The 23,944-nt window shown below is 34.0% G+C and overlaps 1 protein-coding gene and 1 long non-coding RNA gene across 2 annotated transcripts; one reads left to right on the top strand and one right to left on the bottom strand.

The window, feature by feature from the left end:
- Positions 1-7,829: 7,829 nt before the first annotated feature.
- On the top strand, positions 7,830-10,782 carry LOC106299563. Its single transcript, XR_001261808.1, has 3 exons — positions 7,830-8,096; positions 9,989-10,078; positions 10,322-10,782. It is a non-coding gene; the product is annotated as an uncharacterized LOC106299563 (long non-coding RNA).
- A 2,533-nt stretch (positions 10,783-13,315) lies between these two features.
- LOC106299213 (phosphate transporter PHO1 homolog 1-like) lies at positions 13,316-17,305 on the bottom strand. Its single transcript, XM_013735337.1, has 12 exons — positions 16,747-17,305; positions 16,353-16,659; positions 15,791-16,245; positions 15,640-15,711; positions 15,397-15,526; positions 15,007-15,130; positions 14,645-14,894; positions 14,404-14,553; positions 14,147-14,299; positions 13,760-14,038; positions 13,539-13,675; positions 13,316-13,462 (listed from the first exon to the last, which is right to left on the bottom strand). Exons 1-12 carry the CDS (start codon positions 16,969-16,971, stop codon positions 13,372-13,374), a joined length of 2,373 nt encoding a protein of 790 aa, XP_013590791.1. The 5' UTR covers positions 16,972-17,305; the 3' UTR covers positions 13,316-13,371.
- Positions 17,306-23,944: the final 6,639 nt, after the last annotated feature.

The raw sequence follows: 23,944 nt of genomic DNA, 5'->3' as shown, positions 1-23,944 counted from the left end.
TTTGTAGACTTCCGTTGAAGTCTATTTTGAAAAGTCAAAAGTTCGGTCAAATGAAAAACTAACCTCTTTTAGGTAGACGTCTTAGTAAGTCTACCGAAAGTTTTATTTTTGTTGTCAAAGGTAAAGACGAAGACTACTGGGGAAGTCTGCGTTAGAAAAAAAATTTGTTTAGTCAATTGCAAAACTAACCCGTGCGTTGACAAATAGACTGCATCATAAGTCTCCACGGAGGCGTAGACATACAAAGCAGTCTACCGTCGCGACACAAATCTAAAAAAGAACGAAAACCATGTAAATAGTTACTTTTTTCCTGTGTAAAGCTCGTTTCCAACATTTTCAACCGTCCAAACTCCAAATATGAGCAAAAAGAAACATCTTTGACTATTCACTAATGAAGAAACTCGAAAATATGAAGTTTGTGATTATGAAAATGAAAGTTATGAGAGTTTTTTAGATGTAAATGTAGAGGAGATGAGAGGAAATGAAGTTTTTTGGGTCATAATGAGAAAAAAGTGGTTGAAAATTGAATTCTTGAGCTTTAGAGCTCAAAAATAGTGGTTCATGGTGGTTGGAAAAATTGATGATGATGACATTTTTGTAAATAAGAATAAATGGTTAGGGTGTATTTGGTTTTTTGTTAATTTCGAAATTAATAAAAATGGTAATTTTGTGAATAATTCAAAAATATAGAGATAGTATGAAAATTTTATTGATGAATAGTAATGATAAAAAAAAAAGAGGTTGGTTTTGGGTTTGACTAGAAATTGTGGGTTGGTTTTGAAAAACACCCTTATTTTTATGAGATGATAAACTAAACAATGACGAAATACAGAGCGACTTTCAATTTGAAATGCATTCTTAATTATTAAATTTAAGAAAGAAAAGCCATTCAATTTTTTCAAAAAATATTTTATTTTAAATATCATAAAATATAAATCAAATAGTTACGCTAAAATTATTTATAATACCAATTATATATATGTGGAAAATAACCAATTGAAACATAATTCAAATACCTATACTTTTAGTTTAATTTTTTTATTTTGTCAAAAATTAGTAATCTAATGTGTTTGGTTATTTGTATATTTTATTATGTAAAGTATATATTTTACAAATATTTAGGTATTTTTTTAAAGTTATGGGCTGAAAAAAAGTCACCACAGTGTTTTTTTATTATCAAACAACTTACGCCACTTAAAGTAAAGTAACTTTTGGAAAAGAAAGCTGAAATAATTATGTATATTTTAAGGCTGGAAACCCATGTTTCTGTAGCTTCTTCTCAGGGTTGGACCTGATTATAAGGCAACCAAATTCGACTCAACATAAACCCTAATGTACTCGATGTGGAGCTGAAATGCTTTTCAGTTTTCTGTTGAAAATAAAGAACATGTTTCTTGGGACAGAACATATTCATCATTCACTCTTGAAAAGTTAAAAGAGTTTCACGTTTGTTTGTTTGTTTATTTATTTGTGATTTATTAATACTGAATTAGGATCTTTTTTGGAATATTTAAACTATAACTGCAATCAATTTACCAGGGCCAACTCGACGTTGGTTCATATATATTTCGATCATGTGGTGCTTGAATGATTAAATAAAGTTGGTAGCCATAACTCTAAAGTTGTGATTGATATTTATGAGACTTTTCCTCTAAAGAAGTTCATGACTTTAAGTTAAAGATATTGACGATGAAATCCATACGGTTTACGGAATCTTCAGTTAATTGAGACAATTATTCCCCTAAAATTGTGATTTGAGAAAATGGTTAACATGTTGACCAGTCTTTTGATAAAATAAGTTTTTGATCTCCCTGTACTTGACATTTTCTTTTCTTTCTTTTTAATTTAGAAAATTTCTTCAAAAATATGCATAATTATAAATAATAACACAAAACAATAAGTACTATATTCTATTATGCTACATAAGTACAAATATCATATACATAATATGAATACTAACGTCTGAATACTAACGTCTTATTTGCAAATGAGAACTTGCTACCCATAACTACATAATGAATCTATGGCTGTTAATGAATTTCGTAAGATTAATGATTGTGCTGCTTTTCTAATCTCTTAACTAGATTTTGATCCGCGATTCGAAAGCACAGATTTTGAATTATAGACAAAGTTTGATATGATTAGTATTTTGGAATTGTTGTACATTATTGTGTTACAAAATCGTATTATATCGAGAAGAGAACCTGTTTAAAATTATATATATGACTTATGAATAAGTTTATTTGAGATTTTGTATATACATTTTTATATAATTCTCTCTCTCTCTTAAGCCTAGGCATTTACTCGAATAAAAAAAACTGATCGGATCGGAGTCCGGGAAAATGTATATATTGGGTATATTTTTGGATCAACATATCTTAGTTTAGTATGAATCCTACCCAAGACTCGGTCGGACATCCAAAGTACATTAAATATTTTGAGTATATTAGGTATATTTGAGTATTTCAGATATGTTTTTGGTATTATAGATATTTTTTTTTGTTTTGGGTTTGAAATTTCAGTTATACTTTCAGGTTTCAGGTAAAATTCCAAATTTAAAAAAAAAAATATTTTGGATATTCAGATAAAAGTTTGGGTATTTTCAGTTTCACGGATTATATCTCGGGAAGTATTTTAGATATTTTTCGGGTATTTTAATATATTTTGAGTATTTGTTAGGTTTTCTAATATTTTTCAAGTTTTAGATCATTTTGTAGGTTTTCAGGTACTTCTAATCATTTTCAGACCTTAAATATCTGAACCGACCTAGACTTGCTATGTACCCAAATATAGCATGTATTTAATTTGTATTTGAATTATGATTCCAAACTGATCATGACATGAAAAAATTTCAAATATCTATTTGAGTCCAAATGTTTAGAACCCAAAAAACCCAGATAGAAAAGAACCGACCTAGATACTTAAACCTATTATCTCATTATATTTTGTGTGTATTTTATAAGAGTTACGTTTGTTAAATTGATATGGCTTAAGATTTACTTGGTAGATTGTTTAACTAATTCAATAGAACATATTTGTAGGGTTTTTAATAGTTTTAAAATTTTCTTAATAATTGTTTTAAGTATAATGCTTTTTATAAAAATTAAGTTAACGTTATATATATATACAATTTTGTTTTAACATATGATTTGTGAAAGTGCTTTTATTAAATTTGATTTTGGAAATATTTGAAACTATATAATGTAAGATGTCATGGTACAATATGTTCAATGATATTATTAGTTGATGTATGGAATATGGAATATTACTTTAGCTTAAATGTGATTGTGATCCAAGTAACTTTAATATCCACGTACAACAAATGATCGTGATTCCACGATATTAGGGGATTTTATTAATTTTTCATGGTAACACAAAAAGATAAAAGGGTTGTTAGAGTTATTAATTGTGTATAATTAGAGTAATTAATTGTAAATGAAAGGATCCAACAATCTTTTATAACTAGATTTTTTCAGAATGTTTCTCTTTTAATAGTATAGATTATCAAATCTTGTTTGACTTATTCTTGGGTTCACCAACCAATAGAATTGTGTTATTTCATATTCGATATCTTTTAAAAAAGGAAACAAAATATTTTCAAATTATATTATCTTTTTAAAATTAAAAGGTAAAAAGAAATAAATAAAAAATAGTAGAATTACAAAAAAAAAATTTTTAACGTCATCAGCAAAACATTAAACCCTAAATCCTAATCCCTAAACCCTAAATCCTAAACCCTACACCCTTGGATAAACCCTAAACTCTAGGATAAATCTTAAACTTTATGATAAATCTTAAACTCTAAATCAAAATCAATAAACACTAAAACACTCAAGGGTTTAGGGTTTAGGATTTAGAGTTTAGAGTTTAGAGTTTTAGGGTTTAGTGTTTTTATTTAGAGTTTAGGATTTACCCAAGGGTTTAGAGTTTACCCAAAAGTTTAGGGTTTACCCAAGGGTTTAGGATTTAGGGTTTAGGGATTAGGATTTAGGGTTTAGTGTTTTGCTGACGACGTTAAAAAGATTTTTTTAATTTTTTTTTTCTGTAGCTGCTATTTTTTTCACTTTTTTTATTTTAAAAACATAATATAACTTGATAATATTTTTTTTCTTTTTTTAAAAAATATCGAATTTGAAATAATGAAATCCTATTGCCTAGTGAACCTAGAAATTCACCCTTGGGTGAATCCAAGAATAACTCATCTTGTTTTACCATTCACAATTTAGTGGAACTGTGGAAACTTGTCTTCGTATGTATGGAATATCATCAGTATCGGAGTCTTCAGACATTTCCAAATGATATTTCTGCACATCACATTCGAATACTGGGTACCATTTTTGTTAGCACATCACATTTGCTCTTTTGTTTTTCATCTCCCTTTTCACACAATCACATATCTTTAGTCATGTCTTATTTTCTTGGGAAATTGCGCTCTTTCTTGTTCCATATTTTTTTTCAAGCTAAAAGCATTTTTTTGGTTTTATCAATATTTATATACGTTTTAATTATTTTGAATAAATCCAAAACTATTAACATATAATCAAATACCTTGGCCAAATCTAACTGCCTCAGAAATAGACGAGAAATAAAGAGCATACAAATGGGAAGGTAAACAGAGAAGCCCAGTGGTAACACTAGAGTGAACTGGATCCCAAGGCATCCGGGTTCGACTCCTCCGGGGTTCCAGAGAGCAACCCAGTGAAAAAAAAAAAAAAAAAAAAAAAAAAAAAGCCCAACTGGCTAGTGTCCAACACATGGCAATCTACTTACAACTCTCACCGGTCCCTAGCATCTACCTCTAATAAGTCACATAACAAAACCATCACCCACATCACCGTAATATTATCATCACGCCTTTATGAAATTAACAGACATTATTTTTGTCATAGTACGTATACATGACAACATAGCAGCTATTGGATTGGATCAATAAAAAACGGCTGTAATGATACGAGATATTTCATGTACCAATGATCGGATATTTTTGAATATTTTATGTATGAAGAATTTTATGGTGTTTGATATATTCTCCTGTGCCAAGAAGCTCATAAGCCAATGGTTAGGCACCCTGCACCTTCATTTGACATCACATTTCAATCCCTCTCCCTAGCGTCACGCCTTAAAAAGATATTTATGACAAAGTGTTACTTTCTAAATTTCCTATAGGATTAGGCTGGGACGGATCTACAGTGTAAGGTACGGAGGCACGTGCCCCCTACTACTTATTAAGTGCTACTTAGTTATATATGAAAATTGTTAATTTCGGTAGAGCTGTCGGTAAAGATTCCCCTTGTCAACTCCAGCATGTCTCGAGTTCGAAGCTCCCACTCTGTGTCCTTCATTTCCTTTTTGCATTATAATTAATGGGTTGTTTCACACGTTTACGCTGTGCTGTATTTTTCTTTCGTTATTATTGTAGCATTTTCCTACTTTTTTGTTTTATTGTAATATTATTCTTTTTTTTCTTTGTTAGCAATGCCTTTTCTTTATTTTCCTTTTCATAGTTCTTTTCTTTATTTGCCTTTTCATAATTTTGAAGCATATTTCCTTGTTTTAACGGTAAACATTCACAATTGTATTCATACTAGTTAATAATTAATAATATATTTTTAATTTAACAACTTAAAATTTAGTTTTAATGATATGATGACCAAAAAGTTATGTATGACACTAACATATTGTTATATATATATATATATATATATATATATAATTTGAAGACCATTTTCTATATATTTTAAAATTAATGTGTAATTTATAACATTTGTAAAAAAAAAAATATAAATTTATTATGAGTTGAATAAAATTAGTGTTATTGTTGTTTTAATAGTTTATAGTTGCTTATCTTTTGTTATTAACAGTTAACAATATTTATTAGAAAATTTCTATGGACAATTCTCTCAAATAGACATTTTTAAGTTTTGTGTCACAAAAATAGACCTCAAAAAATAAAATGACCAAAATAGACTTTTTTATTTTAAAATTTTTAATATTTTTTTAGTTTTTAAAATTTGAAATCATACCTCCAAAACCCCACCCCTTAACTCTAAACCCTAAACCCTAAATCATAAACCCTAAACCCTAAATTCTAAACCATAAACTCAAAAACATACCACTTAATAAAATATTTTGGTCATTTTGATCCTTAATAGCTATATTTGTGACAAAAACATTTTTAGGTCTATCATAAAAAATTTCTCAATTTCTTATTTATAATTATATTAATTTTATTTTATTATTAATTATGTGCCCCCGTCAAATAATTAGTCTGGCTCCGCCACTGGGATTAGGTAATTTTGGAATGTGGTCTATCAACACTTGTTCATCAAACTTTGACCATACAAACCTAACACCTAACATATATTTGGTAATATTGGTCTATTTTAACTAAACACTTGCATTTAGTACACAACTAAACTAGTACATTTTGTATCTATATCTTACAAGTTACAACCAAGTCATTCATGAACCAAGTTTATAGGTGGTAGGTTATTATATATGGAAAAGTTTTGATATACCATATATATTGAAAACATTTTATAGACAAAATACCAAAAAGTGGTAAGAGTCTAATAGTTAAAAAAAAAATATAAATACCATATATTAGGTTTTAAAACCCCTATATTAAGCTTATATAATTATTGATCGGCAAGTTTATTTTTGTATTTAAAAGGTTGATTGAGGTTTAAGAGTAATGGTCAAGTATAATTACGATGCTTTTTAGTATTTAGGTAATGCAGTTTCAAGGTATGGGATAGATAGTAACTAGCAAGATATGGTACTGGTACAATTTAGGAGTGTGGAATGGAGAAATTCTATGATAGAGCATAAATAAGCTGAGCTAACTACGCTCACTCATATGGTCAATGAAAGGGTGCTGGTCCATGGGATATAAGAATGTTACTTTTTGAGTGAGAATGCCAACATCAACTACTACCTCAACAATGACAATATCGACAATCCAAGACTATAACATTACCTCAAACTCTAATACATAAGTTTGCCTCGATAACCTTTAGTTACAAAAACCGATCAAGCAATAATTGTGATGATTTATTAGCTAGGAAAGCAATTTATAATGATAGACAATGGAGTATTTTCATCGCTGTCCAATTTGTTTTCAGTATTTTGGAACCCTTAGACGACAAAACTTAATGAAGCCCGCATAGCTGTGATCAAGTGGTAGGTGAGATATGAGAATATGCTACAACACTTTTCCGGCGACTCGCGCTATTGTTGACTTGTTGTCATCGTCTTCTACAAATCCTCTGTACGCAAGTATATAATTCAGAGAGGTCGCAACAATGGCTTCCGTCATTCCCAAAGCGAAGGAAATGGATCAGAATGTGAGAGTGCAGCGTGGAGTTCTGGATCCATAATGTGCACAGACAATGCAGTAGTTTTTCCACGGAACAAGTTTTGGAATCTGATCTGATCTGATCTGTTCAAAATTGTATATTCACTGTCATTTGTTAAACCTATGGAGTTGGTTCATTGTAATGCCATTGATCTATAACATTATGCACAGTTTTTAACATAAAACATTTGCTAAAATGGTACATGTTATGCATTTCTTGACAGTGATCTAGACTAGTTACCAGTGTTTAGGTCCCTGTTAAGAATGCTGAATTTTTATTCGTTTAGTGCGTAATAATGGCCTGATAATTGTAGCTATTGCTACATAGTTAGAAGCAACGTAGCATTCTGATAAAGACTTAAAACCACCTAACCTATCGTTGCACCAAACTTTTTTCCAATCATAACTTCAAGAAATCTCGATACCACTAAAAGCTTATTATACGCATACTACTTCCACAAATTGTGTTTCTTGCAGTTTCCCTCTCAACATAATGGCCTCACATTCAATCATTTGGTCTCTTTTTTCTTCAATGCACAATGACCTGCTGCTTCACCGGCAACCTCCAACCAGCCTTGTTCACCCTGTTTCAGCTACTCCGCCTCCAGCATCTCCGACTACACGTCCACTAGCTCGGGAAATGGAGTTTGCTGACATCCCCAAGAAAAGATACAAACATGGTAAGAAGACTGATGGGGATCGAGGCTATTCCCATTCATATTGATGACTTTGAATCGAGGTAAGAAAATTATATGTCTTTTGCCTTTTCGCAATCTCTGGCCAAAAAAAAGATGAGGCAAAAAACTTAGTGTGTAATCATCATTCCAAGACGCCGCCTTTCAGGAGCTTTACATATTTTTTTTTTTTTTGTAACACAACTTTCATTAATTCTTAAACATTCGAATTACAAAGAAGAAAAGAGTTTAAACAAACTCTACAAACAAAAGACGATACAACATAAGCAATAGATATAGAGAAATCTCTAAGATAGGTTGACAGTGAACTCAGAGAAAAACTCGAATGCGTCGAAGTAAGCTTCATGGCAATGCCAGAAACTTGAGAGATAGTCACTTTGTGTGACGTTGATACCCAATCCGCACCTCGGAATACCGTCGAAACGAAATCCGTTGCATCTTCTGGCCCCGAACGGACCGCTCCACAAGATAGACAAACGATTATAGATATGGGCATACTCCTCCATTTAACGTTTAGAGGGAAAACACTCCTTGAAAAGGAGACTGGGGATAAGACGGATCGCTTCTCTGAAGAAAAAGATGCTAATGATGATAAAGATGAAAGTCCCGGTGCGTCCACCGGTGAGTGAAAAGGTTGTAACTTCTTCATAAAAGAGAGATGACGCATTGTGTGCAAGTATGTTTCGGTAAAAATCCCAATGAATCCACCGGAAATCTTTAGAAAATTGATCAAAAATATCAACATCCCCCACAATAACATGGGCTGTGAAACTGTTGGGCTGACCAACAAATCATCAAGAACTGTTGGGTCCACCAGGCCCAATCTCATTACTTTGTGGCCCAGCTCGAAATGGACGGAGCAACGCCAGCGATAGGTTGGATTGTCAAGTACAGTGTAGCGCCAGGTGAACGAATGGTTTTGGTTCGGTGAGAGGAGGAACGCCGGTGACCTCCGATCTACTGGTGTTGAGCTTACGTGTGGCGGAGTAGTGTGACGGAAGCTATCACTTTCCCGGAGGGGCAAGAGATGCTTCAGAACCAGAACGGATGGTGAAGGCGGTGGAGATGGCTTGTGGGTGGAGGTGAAGGGGGGGAGAGACGGTAAGGGGAATCCCCCTGAAAATAACAGATCTAGCGGACCTATAGCAAGAAAGCCAACAGCTTCCATCCTCAACGCCAAGTTGCCTCCGAGAAGAAATGTCGGTTTGAGATGGAGTGTTGATAGTAGCGGTGGAGACGACGATGAGACTTGAACAAGATGTTGACACCACGGAGACCCGAAGAAGACAGCAAGCGAGAGATGAAGGTGGATCTGGCTGGTGAGGAGCAGATCCATGGGGATACGACTCTGGGAAGTAGATCCATGGGTTTGAAGCATAAGCACGGTGGTTGAAGGTAGAGCGGAGCACGGTGTGAAGGGGGGGGTCTCCCAGAGAGAGCCGAATCCGGTGAGAACAGTCCCGCGAAGCGGTCGCCAGCACATTCCGACGAACAGTCTCCAAAGAGAAGTTCCGACGTCAAGCAAAGCGACCGTCACGGCGGAGATAAAAAAACAGAAGCTTGAAAAAATGATCAAAACAGAGAGAAGAAGAATCATAGAAAGAGAAAGGTAAGCACAGGCCCGACGCCGACGGCCAAGTACGCCGCCGGCGTCAAGAAACGGTAATAGCGGCGGCTTCTTGATATTCACGCTCTGAGAGAGTTTTGAAACTAGGGCGAACAGCTTATGATAATTACATAAATTCTTTACATATTCTTAGAATTAAGTTTTTACAATATTTAACTTTTTGAATACTTCCTGACCAAGTTAAAAAAAACAAGATTTTTTTAAAAAAAAAATACAAAAAAAGGAAAACAGAGTATTATGTTAATTTAACTAAAATTAATTATATTTTAACTTGTCGTTGTTTCTTTTGCGTGTTCTGCACTTAAACAGACATGTATATATGTAGGCGCTGAGTCTCAGCTTGCAGAGGAAGGAAAATAAGAAAGAAGTAGTAGAAGCCAAAGAGAAACAAAGATAAAGGTAAATTTTTAGTTTCGATTCTCTTCATTAAAAATTTACGTTTATCAGTTATATATGACTTGTGATCAAGAGATGAAGAAGAGATTCTGAATTTTCGTAGCCAATTATTAAGAGATTTTAGGGTTGAGCAGAAAGTCTAGGTCTTTGTTCTTTAGGCTTTGTTGTTTTTTTTTTAAAGTTAAGAACTCAGTTGGATTATATTTATATACCAGATTTGTTTTTTTGTTTTTGTTTTTGGAACAGGAAGAGATGAATACACAGAGCCAGACAACAACTGCTCTTCCGACAACATCTTGCAAAAAGCATGTGAATGATGATAATACCACTTTCCTTGCTAACTTCAAGGATCGTTTCAGTGCATTCGTCAATACCCCAATGGATGAACACAAGACTTGTTTCAAAAACACCATGAACAAGGTTCGCTCCCAGTTTTCTATACCTCCTTCGACCATGGACAAGGTTTGTTCCCAGTTTTCTGTATCTTCTTGGATGTCGAAGGATGATGCCCAGAAGAAGGATGATGACGTGAAGAAAGTGGAGAGTCACTCGCCTCTTTAGGGCAGCAGATTTTGCCAGATTCAACTGAAACTTTAATTTTCTACTTAATAAAATCCACTGTTTTTCTCTTTATGTTCTTAATAAAATAGATTGAAGTTTTTCTATAAATTTTCTTGCTTTGGATTTTAGAAGTTTAAAAAGCTCCCTTGCATAAATGTGCAAAACTACTCTTCAAGTCTTTGGGCGTTAATATATTTATTTATAGAATTCGCTTTTCTTTTTTCTTGCATCATAAATATCTTCGTTTGCAAGAATAATAACAATGATATATGGTTGATCGAGAAAGAACATCCTTCCTCTTTCTTGTCTTGTTCTTTCGAAATCTCCAACAAAGCTAATAGTAATTAATGGTTATTGATTCGATTAGATCAGTCTTCTTCACCAACTTCTCTGAAAGGAAGTGGTACTACTGTCTTTACAGCTCGAAACTTGCCTGCATTATTTAGATGCGCATTCTCCAATCTGCAACAATGGTTTTGTTTTACAAGCATAAGTATACATATATATCCTGAATCCAATACCTAAAAAGATAAGTTTTACCTGTAAAAGTTCCAATGTCCTCTCCTGATAACTTCAAGAGCAGCCAAGAACAATCTTGTCACTCTATAATCCACATGCTCAAAACTTGAGTGCAAAACTGTTTGTAGCTATGCCAACCTTAGAACAAGATTTAAAACCAACAAAAACGAAACCAGAAAAATGAGAAAAAAACAGACGAAAGTCAAAACATTTCCATTAAATTCATATGTCATTTGCGTGGTAAAGGATTTTGATTTTGTACCATAGAGAAGTAGTAAATGTATTTCTTGCCAAGCATGAGCAGAGCCGGTCCTGGCATAATAGAGACTAGATGCAAAATAAAAAAATGTGGCCGGTACCATGGGGATTCGGACCCGGACTATCTGCATGAAATTATTTTCTTCGTAAGACCATCCGCAACGCTGTTACTCTTTGCTTGATAACCGAGGTAAGGTTTTTAAATTATTTTATTTTTTTTAGATAAAAAAAAAAAGGATAGAGCCAATCGTGGGATCCCACGTGGTGGTGGGACCCGCGCACAGTAACAAGTCTGATCCTTAACTAAAGATTAATTTGACACAAACTCTTAAATTTCGTGGACCCCATATATTATTATAATATTTTTTTGCTAAAGATTTTTTGCTAAAAATTACCATTGGACTTGCTCTAATAAACCACTGGACTATGATAATTTTGTAGCAAATATTTTACTTATTTAAAAACGTCCGGAAGCATGGGCTTCATCCGCTTGGCCCAAGGACCGGCTCTGAGCATGAGTTGGTTCCTAAGCCAAGGGTTGTTGGAATTATGTTGGAGTAAACCCCAGTCTTTTACAAAGTGCCAATACAATTGGTAAACTGTGGCTATACTTGACATAACTACCACAAGGAAGAGCCAACCAATGTTCTCTTTCTCGTAAGCCACTTTGGTTCCAGCGGCTATCATTGCTGACACATACTTCCCTAGGTGGCTCGTTTCACCTTCGTCAAACCACCTCCTTGCACACTGTTTCAGTCACTTTTTATAGAGTGGAAACCCATACTTGGAACAGAAGAAACAGAAAGGGGGGGGGGGGGGGGGGGGGAAGAAACAATGTTTAGTTTAAATTTTCACCAGCATTGCTCTCCAGGAGTAAACTGCATATGCATATTCTTTTGAGCTTAACATATTCTTAGGTTTAAGTTTTAACATATTTAACTTTTTGAAAACTTTCTAACCAAGAAAAAAAAAACTAGAAAATTTTTGAATTACAAAAAAGAAAACAGAGTATTATGTTAATTTAACTAAAATTAATTATATTTAACTTTTCGTTGTTTCTTTTGCGTGTTATACACACTTAAAAAGATGTGTGTATATATATATAGGCGCTGAGTCTTAGGAGACAGAAAAGAGTGCTTGCAGAGGAAGGAAAAATAGAAAGAAGTTGTACAAGCGAAAGAGAGACAAAGATTAAGGTATTTTAGTTTCGATTCTCTTCATCAAATTTAATGTTTTATCAATTACATGTGACTAGTGATCAAGAGATGAAGAAGAAATTCTGAATCATCGTAGCAAATTCTGAAGAGATTTTAGGGTTTAGCAGAAAGTAGTATACTAGGTCTTTGTTTTTGAGGCTTTGTTCTATGTTAAGAACTCAGTTGGATTATTCATATTTACCAGTTTTTTTTTTTTTTTTTGGGGAACAGGAAGAGATGGATACCAAGAACGTTCAAACCGAGAGCCAGCCAACAACTGCTGCTTCGACAACATCTTGCAACAAGCATGTGAATGATGAGAATAGCACTTTCCTTGCTAATCTCAAGGATCGTTTCAGTGAATTCGTCAATACCCCAATGGATGAACACAAGACTTGTTTCAAAAACACCATGGACAAGGTTTGTTCCCAGTTTTCTATATCTACTTGGACGTCGAAGGATAATGATGCACTGAAGAAGGTTGATGAGGTGAAGAAAGTGGAGAGTCACTCGCCTCTTTAGCGCAGCAGATTTTGCCAGATTCATCTTAACTTTTTCTACTTAATAAAATCAAGTGTTTTGTTCTCTTGTTTAACTTCAATAGTTTCAGAGATTTTCGGACAAGAAAAATAATAGTAATAATAATGATATAAAGCTTCTTGATCATATCACACAATATGGTTAATCAAGAAAGAACATCCTTCCTCTTGTTCTTTCAAATCTCTGACAAAGCTAATAGTAATGGTTACTGATTCGATTAGATCAGTCTTCTTCATCAACTTCTCTGAAAGGAAGTGGTACTGTCTTCACAGCTCTAAACTTCCCTGCATTATTTAGATGCTCATTCTCCAATCTGCAACATTGGTTTTGTTTTGCAAGAATCAGTATTCTGATGCTCAAAAAGATCCTTAAAGGGAGATTAATTGTACCGGTAAAAGTTCCAGTGTCCTCTCCTGATGACTTCAAGAGCCGCCAAGAACAATCCTGTCACTCTATAATTCACATGCTCAAAACTTGAGTGCAAAACTGTTTGTAGCCATGCCAACCTTAGAACTATATTTAATGCCTACAAAAAGAAATCAGAGGATGAGGAAATACAGAGGAGTGTCAAAACATTTTGATTAGGTGGTAAAAGATTTTGATTTGGTACCATAGAGAAGTAGTAAATTGATTTTTGGCGAAGCATGAGTTGGTTCCTAAGCCAAGGGTTGTTGGAATTATGTTGAAGTAAACCCCAATCTTTTACAAAGTCCCAATACAATTGGTAAACTGTGGCTATACTTGACATAACTACCACAAGGCAGAGCCAACCAATGCTCCTCTCTTTCTCGTAAGCCACTTTGGTTCCAGCGGCTAACATTGCTGACACATACTTCCCTAGGTTCACTAGGTGGCTCCTTTCGCCTTCATCAAACCACCTCCTTGCACACTGTGGCAGAGACTTTTTCAGTATTTTTATAAAGTGGAAACCCATACTTGGGACAGAAGAAACAGAAACTTGGGGAAGAAGCAATGATGTTTAGTTTAATTTTTTTACCTGCATTGCTCTGCAGTAGTATGGGAGGAAGGAAACTGCATAGGCAAGATCTCTGTAGTACTTGACTCTCATACAATATCCATAGTCCTGTGTTGCGTAGCTACCGGTTATGTAGTAGCAGGCTATGTATTCTAGGTTTCTTAGCATAGGTACCTGTGAGATAAGAGTTAGCCCATTTTACAAAGATCAGATTTTGATTTAAGGGTTTATGATAAACATCAGATTCTTAGCTCTGTTTTGGTCCATGGAATTGTTACCTGGCTGCAAAGTTGATCAGCCATGAAGAAATCGAGCATCACGACTTTGTAAAGAGGTGAAAATACAATGTTTCTGATGACTGATATAAGCCGGTAACGGCTTGATTTGTAGAAAATGTTCAAGGGACAAATCAGTATTAAGAAGAAGACCTTCAAAAACCGCAAAAATCACAAAACATATTAGATTACAAATTTACATAAAAACACACATGATTAAGAGTGGCTAGTGTTTGTTAATTACCAGTAATAGAAGGCCAGGGATCACTTGAACTTGTCCAAATGAGTAACCTTTTGCAAGAAGCAAGAGATGAATAAACATGACACCGGCTATCACAGACATTGAAGCCGTACATATCAAGAAAACATCCCTGAACTTGAGCTCATTTTTCGACCCAAGTTCGAAGATGAAACTATAGTTTATCCTCGCTTTTCGCCACATAAATATGTTGCAACCGTATAAGAATAAGTGCAGAAACAAGAGCCCAAACATGCTGCATAACAAAAAAAAAAAATCAAACTGACAATATTAGCTTCTACTTGAATAATTTCTTCTATTTCTAGATTACGATAATTAAGATTTAAACTTTTAACTAGACCACTCGCCTTAGTACAGGATATGCAGTTTCCATGTAGAAAGTGTTCTCAGAATGTGTTCTATACATTCCAGTCAGATGAGCCACAATGATGTAGCCAGCAAGAAGAGCAACAAAGCAACCAGTGAATAGACCTGAATAGAGATTATATTTGAGAACAAGATTAAACCAAACCCGTATAATCTGCAATGATACTTCAAAAGACAAGATAATGCTATGCAACAGAGAATATCAACCAACAAAACCCAAAAATATTAAAGGTTGTGGAATCCTAATGTGTGATGGGGTCCAAACGCTTTTTATTTGTGATTGGTCTTACAAAAAGATTTCGTGTTTGAAAGTGAAAAATAAAAACGTCACAACATCAACAGGTAAATATATTAAAGTTAAAAAGTCTCACCAATGAAGAAGGTGACCGAGTGAGACTCTTTACGGTGGTGCGGTTTCAGATATTTCATTGCCTTTCTGCGATTTTCTCCAGCAAAGTGCTTGATGAACCATTCTTCAATTTCGTCTGATAGATTTATCACCTGTCATCTCCCAAGATTACAATAAATGATAAGACAGGACAGTAGGTTTCGATTTTCCGCTTGCACAAACTTGAAAAACAAAAACAAAAAACTAACGTAGGGTTTCCAGTTACCTTGTCTGAACTGTTGAAGTAAGAACTTTCCACCACTCTGAGATATATTGGAAGGATTTGTTTTCCAGTAACCTAAAATATTATCATAAGGATGTTCTTATATTCAAATTAAAAAGTTATTAGTAAATTAATCCTCTGATTAGAAGCTTACCTTGTCGAATTTTTTGAGAATGTTCATGAAGGCTAACATGTTCAAGTTTCTGTAAGTTTTGAGATAATTCAACCCTTTGTAGAGTTCTGTCAAAGCTCCTTTGATCATCTTCTCGGCGTGGTTTAGGGTTTTCTTGCTGATTCTCAGCTTATTTACTCCATCTGGACCACATTTCTTGGACGATGACTGGTTTATCAAATCTTCTTTGATGAAGTAACTTATAGCTGAGAATTTACGTGAAGGATTAGTCAATGAAATCTTTATCTTGAGATTCCTCCCCTGGCAGCTGAAAACCCTACCAGAAACTCTCCTCAGCTTCGAGTCCTCGTTGTTGATTTTGATTGATTCTTCTGATCTCGGAGATTTCAATGCTTGTTCCCCATTGTTATCCAGATCCTCTAAGCAATATTCTTGAAGTTGTATTTCCTCTGTTCTGCTTTTTATAGAGTCTTCCACTGCATCCAGAAACAGAGCAAACTAAGCAAACCACTTCTTGAAATGTATACAATTAGCCAATGAACTTTGAGATACTTATAATGCAAGATCTGTATGTTTTTATTACCGGATGAGATGGTGCATGATAAGGAATCGTCTTCTTTTGATTCTTGAGTAGACTCTCCATCATTAGCTTGCTTTTGATTGAAAGCATCTTTGACCTCAATGAGTATCTCCATCTGCTTCTTCAAACACTCCCCTATCTCTAAGAACTCTTTCTCCTTTGTCTTGTAGAACTGATTCACTTTGTTGAGTTGCGTGTCCAGACACGTGAGGAACTCTTTTGCAGCATCGGTATCATCAGCAATCGTCTCCAGGAGTTCCGTCTCATACACGTCACTGTTACTTACAGAAGAAGCAAGCTTTCTATGAACCTGTTTTAAAAAGCATCATCATCATTAGTACAGAAAAAGATGAATAGTTGATAAAAATCACAAAGGATGATGGTATAATTTTAGTACTTTGATGGCACGAGAGCGTTCCCGGTCCTTGTTACCGAGAAGGGAAAGCTTTCCTAAAGAGGACTTGATGGTTTTGATGAGAGAAGTTTCTGTGTGTTCCTCTTCAACTCCATTGGTTAACAAATGGATTTTCTTGAGGTCTTTCTTGAGCTGAGAGTAATCTACAAAGGCGTATTTCCACTCGGGCACAAGCTGCCCCTCAAATTGCTTAGTGAACTGCACCATATCTTTCTCTCGCAAAAGTCTTTAAACTCAAAACTCAAAACTCAAAAGAAGTAGATAGTGTGTTTGTTTTGTGAGTGTAGGGTAAGAGAGGATTTATAGTGGACAAAAGAAAAGGCAGAGAAAGAGAAGAATATATGTGACTGGGCTTGCTTGATCCTACTGGTGATGCTTCTTCACAAAGCACATTCTCAAGTATCCTTCTTAAAACTAAATCTGATCATCTACTAATTTTAATCCTATACTTTCTTCCACTTGTGATTTTAGATAGGTAAATCTTGTCTCGTGTGGGACCTTCTGATTCTCACCGGTATATACACCCCGATACTTCTCTGGCCGCCGGATCTTCTTGCACCTCTCTCACCACTCAAAATGTTTCAACTATGAGTGAAGCTTGTACCGAACTACATGAACGGTAAGGGTATATATAATGTGGGTATTGTAAATGGGATAGCCTTAAATAGTAAGTAGATTGTAGTTTAGTAATATTTTCTGTGAAAAAAAGGATATATCTGAAATGGACCAAAAGGAAATTAGGTGCCGAGAGACGCAAAAGATGAACTCAGGTTGGACCAGCTCGATTTCCACTACATTTGTTTTGGATGGTAATGGGATTTTGAAAACATATATATCTTAAGGAAGAAGAAAAGAAGAAGAACTACAAATCAAATTTTGATTTCATAGTTTCATATTACAGTTGCGGATACTGCCAAAACCATGTTAATAGTCATCGACAAGTAGCTTAAGTTTTTACCGATCAGAACATGTATTAATGTTCTTTATAACCCACTTCCAGATATACAAAACTGTAAATTTTGAGATATTTAAATTATTTTATTTTAAAAACCACGTCCTATTGCAAACAAAAACAAAACATATATTGCAAACGTTCCAATTTTTTTTTTTTTTTTTTTTTTTTTTTTTTTTTTTTTTTTTGATAATCCAGGGTTCCCCGCTTCGCGGATCAATCCCTGGGCCCGGTCAGGCAGCGGGCCGGTTTCACCCGGGAGGATATGTCCTCAGCCCGAAGGCCAGTACCCGCTTTTGTGACATGGAAGAGCAGTTCGCCTCCGACTGGCGTCGAACCCGGAAGCATCAATTGGCCCCCAAGGCTCTAACCCTGGCCCCAAGGCTCTAACCCTGGATTATCAAATTTTGTTTAATGAAGTATGAGGTTTTTAGTTTCGTATTCTGGTTTCCATATATATTGGGGAAAATAATTAAGTATGAGGTTAAAACCTCATGGGACTTCAAAGGTGTTTGCTGAGGGAGCTAACGTTTTCATTCTGTTTGTGGTTGCTTGTTTTACAGTAAAAAATATAAAATTTTCTATCTGATATTTTAGGGAAAATATTGGATCAACCATTCGAATGGAGGGCATTGAAACTTGAAAGTGGATCATAATGTGCACAATACATATTCTATTCTCTGTACTATTACTACTAACAATAATAGTAAATATTTTGCAGATCAGAAATATATGTTTCAAAGCAACCACACATGAATGGTCTAGTGGTAACTGAATTTTGGGAAACCAAGCTATCCGCGTTCGAAATAATCCTACAATACTAAATATGTATGAGTATGATTCTTATTTAAGAGTCAGTTCTTAGTTTTTTAAGTTAAAAATTAAGAGACGGTTTCTTATATTCCGCTCAAATAGAGAGAATCAGCCTTCGATTCTATGATCCACTAGGACCAAAAAATTTCCATTAAGGTCCGTCGCACCAGATTTCTCGTCGCACTCGGAGAAAAAGGAGAAGTGCCTTCACGACCCCGTGAACCAAAACTGCTCTCTCCATGATGATCAGAAGCCGAAAATGATACCGTCTCATGGGCCGGCAAGACGCCGGAGACCGAAGATAAAGACGAAAGCTCTAGAGTGGATTTTGGATGAGTGCGCGAGATCCAAACGATACATAGTTTGCACTCTAAAATATTGATCTACATCCGCTCTTCGTTCAGAATATTCCAATTCACATCTCTATTTTTTTTTTCTTTTGAAATATTTTGACCCACTTGTATACTGCAGTGGGTCTGATGAAATGGGGCCCCTGATTTTGATTCAAATTTTTGTGCCTACTCAAGATTAATACGTCATATACAAAGAGAAATTCCTTATCATATACATATCCAACTTCGAATTTACGTCAATGTTGGTCCACCGTTTCTTCTTCAAAGCAAGCGGAAAATGATAAAACGACCAAATACCTATATTGCGAGCCACTCAAGTTTCAACATTTACAATAACTTTTTTGTTGTCAAAGAACCCCATTTTACAACAATCATAACCGAAAATATACCATCACTATTTGGCTCGTCAGATTGCAATAGCATGTAGACTAATGTAGTACGGTTAAATAAGAGTGATGTATCCAGAGACGTCTAGCCAAAGCTAGTTCAATGCTTTTGTCGCGTTTTTTTTACAATAGCATATCCTATTTAGTTTTGTGGTGCGACTTCTCCTTCATTTTTGTTGTTACTTTTGTAAAAAGGAATCCAAACAAATTCAAATGGTGACATGTAATAGTGAAATCTAGTGTTGTAGCCATTACTTCATTGACCGGATATGGAATCTACGTCTAGGAGTTCGATAAATAGGGTAGCCAAATCAGAAAATTCTAAATCATGTGAGAAACTTGAGCTAAATCTAAGAAAATCCATTTTGTAAGAATAAGATACCAACCTTCAGTAAGTACACTCTCTTTGATGTAGGCCTCTGCTCTAGACTATGTGGGAATATGTGTACGTTGAATCTCTCTATTTATACCATCAACTTTTTTTTTTAATTTATGGCGCATCATACGAGCAAATTTCAGAAAAATATATTTTGTGATGAGATGCTAACCAATCGTACAATTAAAAACGATGATGAAGATATAAAAAATAACGTAAGTATTAAATATATAAAAGCATATCTATATATGTAAGTCGTTTAATAAAAATTTGAGAAACATATTTAAAATATATTATATATATTATTAAACTACTTGGAATTTTGAGCAAGGGTTATATCAAATGTTGATATCGTAACAAGGGTAATATAGAGGCAGCTCATAAGCACATTAAAAAAAATATTCAAAGATCATTTTATAGTAGACGCTTTGTATTTAGCATAACTTTGTATTTAGCATAAAAATAATATATATGCTTTTGTAAAGATGTTTTACAAGAACATATATTTTAAAATAAAAATAAGAAAATGTTGCTTGGCGTAGTTAGGCCTAGGCGTAGTCATGATTAAGGAGCGTTTAACTAAATAATTTATTATTGGAAAAATGACGTATTCTCCTATGAACCAATTGTTCCCGGTTTTTTCACACACTGACTTTTAAGCCATAAAAAAACCATATGAACAACACGAAAATGTCTTATTCCCCTATGAACTAGTTTTTATGGCTTTTTCACACACGAACTTTTAAATCATGCCAAAAAGCACATGAACAACTCTATTTTTAGAATTACCTACATAAACTATCTATTTTAAACTAATTCCCCTAAAACTGTAACGGTGTAATTTAAACGCAACTTGGTTTATGACATGTGGAAAGCCGGTTTAATTTGGGTTGATAAAAAAAATACTATGTCGTTTTATTCTTTTTTCTTTTTTTTGTCAATTCCTCTTTTTTTCAGAAATCGTTCTACTCTTCATCATCAGTTGAGGATACTGAGCCGATTTTATAGTCACTTGTGGCAATACATGGAGATTGTAAGCTAGCAGTTGCTGCTTTTCTTTCTTTATGCATCATGTAAAACGTTTTATTCTTCTGCAGATAAATAAATTTTATCTCCAATTGATGACGAAGAGTAAAACTATTTCTGAAAAAGAAGAACAGTTGACAAAAAAAAAGAGAAGAAGGATAAAACTACATAGTATTTTTTTTATCAATCCAAATTAAACTGGCTCTCCTCCTGTCACAAACCTAGTTAACATTTAAATAACACCATTTACAGTTTTAGGGAAATTAGTTTAAAAATCTATAGTTTGTGTTATGTTATTCAAAAAATAGAGTTGTTCATGTGCTTTTTGGCATGGTTTAAAAGTTCGTGTGTGAAAAAACCAAGAAAAACTAGTTCATAGGGGATTAAACCACTTTTCCATTGTCCATGTGGGTTTTGGCATGGCTTAAAAGCTCGTGTGTGAAAAAATCGGAAACAATTAGTTCATAGAGGAATATGCCATTTTCCGGTTATCCAAGTATAAGATTTTGAATTAAACTAATAGTTTGTTTTTTGAAAAATAATTGATAATTGTTGCCACCTCAGCACAAAACAAAAAGAAAAAAGAAAACAAATCAATGTATATGGAAAAACTTTATGTCAAAGAAAAAAATTAAAGGTTGTATATGGAATATATTATTTCCAGAATTGAATACGCTAATAGTTGGAAAATACATAGATGTATTTTAACTAAAAGGCGTGTAAGCATACGCCATTCTCATAGAGTCTAAATAAATATATGTATATGAAGTTAAAAGAATGTATACTTATTTAGCTATAGCCAATTCTCACGAAAGTTATTTTGTTTTATTAACTTTTGCCCACGTGCAATTCTACAGTATATAGTATTAAATAGTAATAGACATAAATATTTATTTATTTATAATTACAGTTGGAAAAGTAACAACGACGTTTAATTAGTATATGTTTAGCATATGCTTTTAAATTAGGCAGCGATGGATTAACGAAGTTTTGCCTGTGTCTGGATTCGGAATCTTACAAGCCGATTGTTAAGAATTTATTATCTTCGAATCGTTGAGATTCTTGAGAAGAGAATATACACATGATCTTCTAGAGAAAAAGGTTGGCTTGGAGGTATTTTATGATTGTGATGTATTTTTACTTGAGCTAATTCCATATGTTTGGACAATTTTTAAGATACTCTTCATCATGTAATGAATGCATGTGTTGTAGATATTAGATAAAGTCTCTGTATGTTTACCTGCCAATTTTATTTTAACATTTGAAATTTAATATATTCGCTGAATTCTAAGGCAATTCTGGAGTTTATTGCATTTCTTATTTTCTTAGATAACTGAAAAAGAAATTTAATATAAAACCTAATATATAAATTATAATTAAACGGATGTTAGTTTAAATTAAATACTTTTGTCACCAAAATACACACATCCGGTTTGGAGCATTTCGTAAAGTTTTTGTTTGAAGCATTTTCTCAAGCCGGTAAATCTCTCAAACTAACGGGGTTTTATTTGCGCTTGAAACCTCTTAGACACGTTTAACCAAATGAACCATGCTCTTGGACGCCGGCAGTTCCACAGCTCGCTGCTATCTCCACTTTTATTATTTTTCTACTTCTTGTACTTCTCTTATTTTTTGTTCTTCCTCTTCTGCCATGTTTTTATGGATATCTAGAGGTTTTGATCTCTGGGTTTCTTTTGAGATTTTTGCTTCCTGTTTTCAGTGCCGCATCCATGTCCTCTGGATCTTGTTTTTGCATTAGCAATCCCTTTCCGGTTTTCATGACTATCCTTGATTCAGTTTTAGCTTTGATGACTTGTATATGTGGATTTCCACGTTTTATTGGGCATCGAGATTAGTTCTAAGAATATGAGTCATTATTCTGTAGGTTCAGCACTATTTGATCCGTTGCAAAGCCGGTGTGGATCAATTGAATATGAATCATTATTCCGTAGGTCAAACTTGTCCTGCTAACTTGTCTACTTGCGGGTTGAACTATTGTGGATGCAAGATACATGTTGGCTGAATTTGAATTGCAGATACTCACTAATCCATAAATTAAAAAGAAGATTTTTATAAAATAATAATATAATTTCATAAAAATATATAAAAATATTTATATTAATTTAATTTTAAATATCTAATGTATGTTATTTTTAAAGGATAATTAGTATATAATTAAATATTTATTTTATTGTAATTAATACTATATGTGGATTCTACGGATTATTCGTATATTTTGACGGGACAGATACAGATTTAAATTATTTTCATTATGGTTTATGGGGATTAGATTTTTGAATAAAAAATAGTTCAACCAGCAGGTCAACAAGTTAAGGAAGACAAGTTTGATCCACTTCTCAACTCCAATCCATATTTGAAAGCTCAATGATATATAATCTCCTTTTCCTTCTAGAATATGATTTCTCTCCCTTCGGGGATTTACTCATTTGGATTGTATTTGGTATGAACATGACCTATATGCTTGTTCAATATATGTTTATGAAAACATGTGTATGTGAGGTTCCACGATTTACCTCGCTGTCGGATCTGAAAACTCGACGACTGGTATTATGTGCCTACTTTTTGAGCTCTGGTATTCATCATTCGCTATGAGTATGGCCATGTGTGAAGCTCTTGAGTTCCGTATTTCTGCACTACATATACTATTCACCTCTCTTAATATATATTGGCTTGTGCTCCCTTATTCCAAGCTCGATAAAGTCATGATGACAAGCAGTTCAGTGGTGGTTCATCAAATCTGGCTGATTCCGGCATAGTAATGTTGGTATTGGAAGGCTTTGAATGACCTCTGCTTCTATATATGTTTTCTTCTATTCTTGTTAAGCTCATTTCTTTGTCCGTCGATGTATTGGTGAAAACCTATCAAACCCTCTCTTGTTGGGTTTAAGAGAGACCACTTCCACACTGCTCCACCAAAGAGACAATTTGTGCATCGTTCGCCTTCTTCATGAGAGGCACACTCTGTCCAGATCCAAATCCGATGAAATCAACCTTTTCCTAATCATATTGCTATCCAGTGTAAAGCTTTTACGGGACCGGAAGATGTAACAGTGCCTATTCCGGTGAAAACTGAGGTTGTAAAATGTTTTTCAAAGCCACAATTTAAGGTGAAAAACTTCAAGTTAAAAGCTTTTGAAGTGCGTTTGGAACTATGTGTGATTCTGTGTGCAAGTAGCAACTTCGAAACTCCTTCAGATACTCTATCAAATTTGTCAAAGTTTGTGTATATAGTTTTTTTTTTTTTTTTTTTTTT

Source organism: Brassica oleracea, chromosome C6 (genome assembly GCF_000695525.1).
Source record: "Brassica oleracea var. oleracea cultivar TO1000 chromosome C6, BOL, whole genome shotgun sequence".
Classification (NCBI taxonomy): Eukaryota; Viridiplantae; Streptophyta; class Magnoliopsida; order Brassicales; family Brassicaceae; genus Brassica; species Brassica oleracea.
Note: the sequence above shows the minus strand (reverse complement) of the source record. Positions and strands in the feature narration are given on the sequence as shown.

Coding starts and splice junctions, on each gene's coding strand:
- LOC106299213 (XM_013735337.1), bottom strand. CDS start 16,971: ATGGTGCAGTTCACTAAGCAATTTGAGGGGCAGCTTGTGCCCGAGTGG. Junction 15,527..15,639: donor ACTTCAACAGTTCAGACAAG/GTAACTGGAAAC, acceptor GGGAGATGACAG/GTGATAAATCTATCAGACGA. Junction 14,300..14,403: donor CTGATCAACTTTGCAGCCAG/GTAACAATTCCA, acceptor CTTATCTCACAG/GTACCTATGCTAAGAAACCT.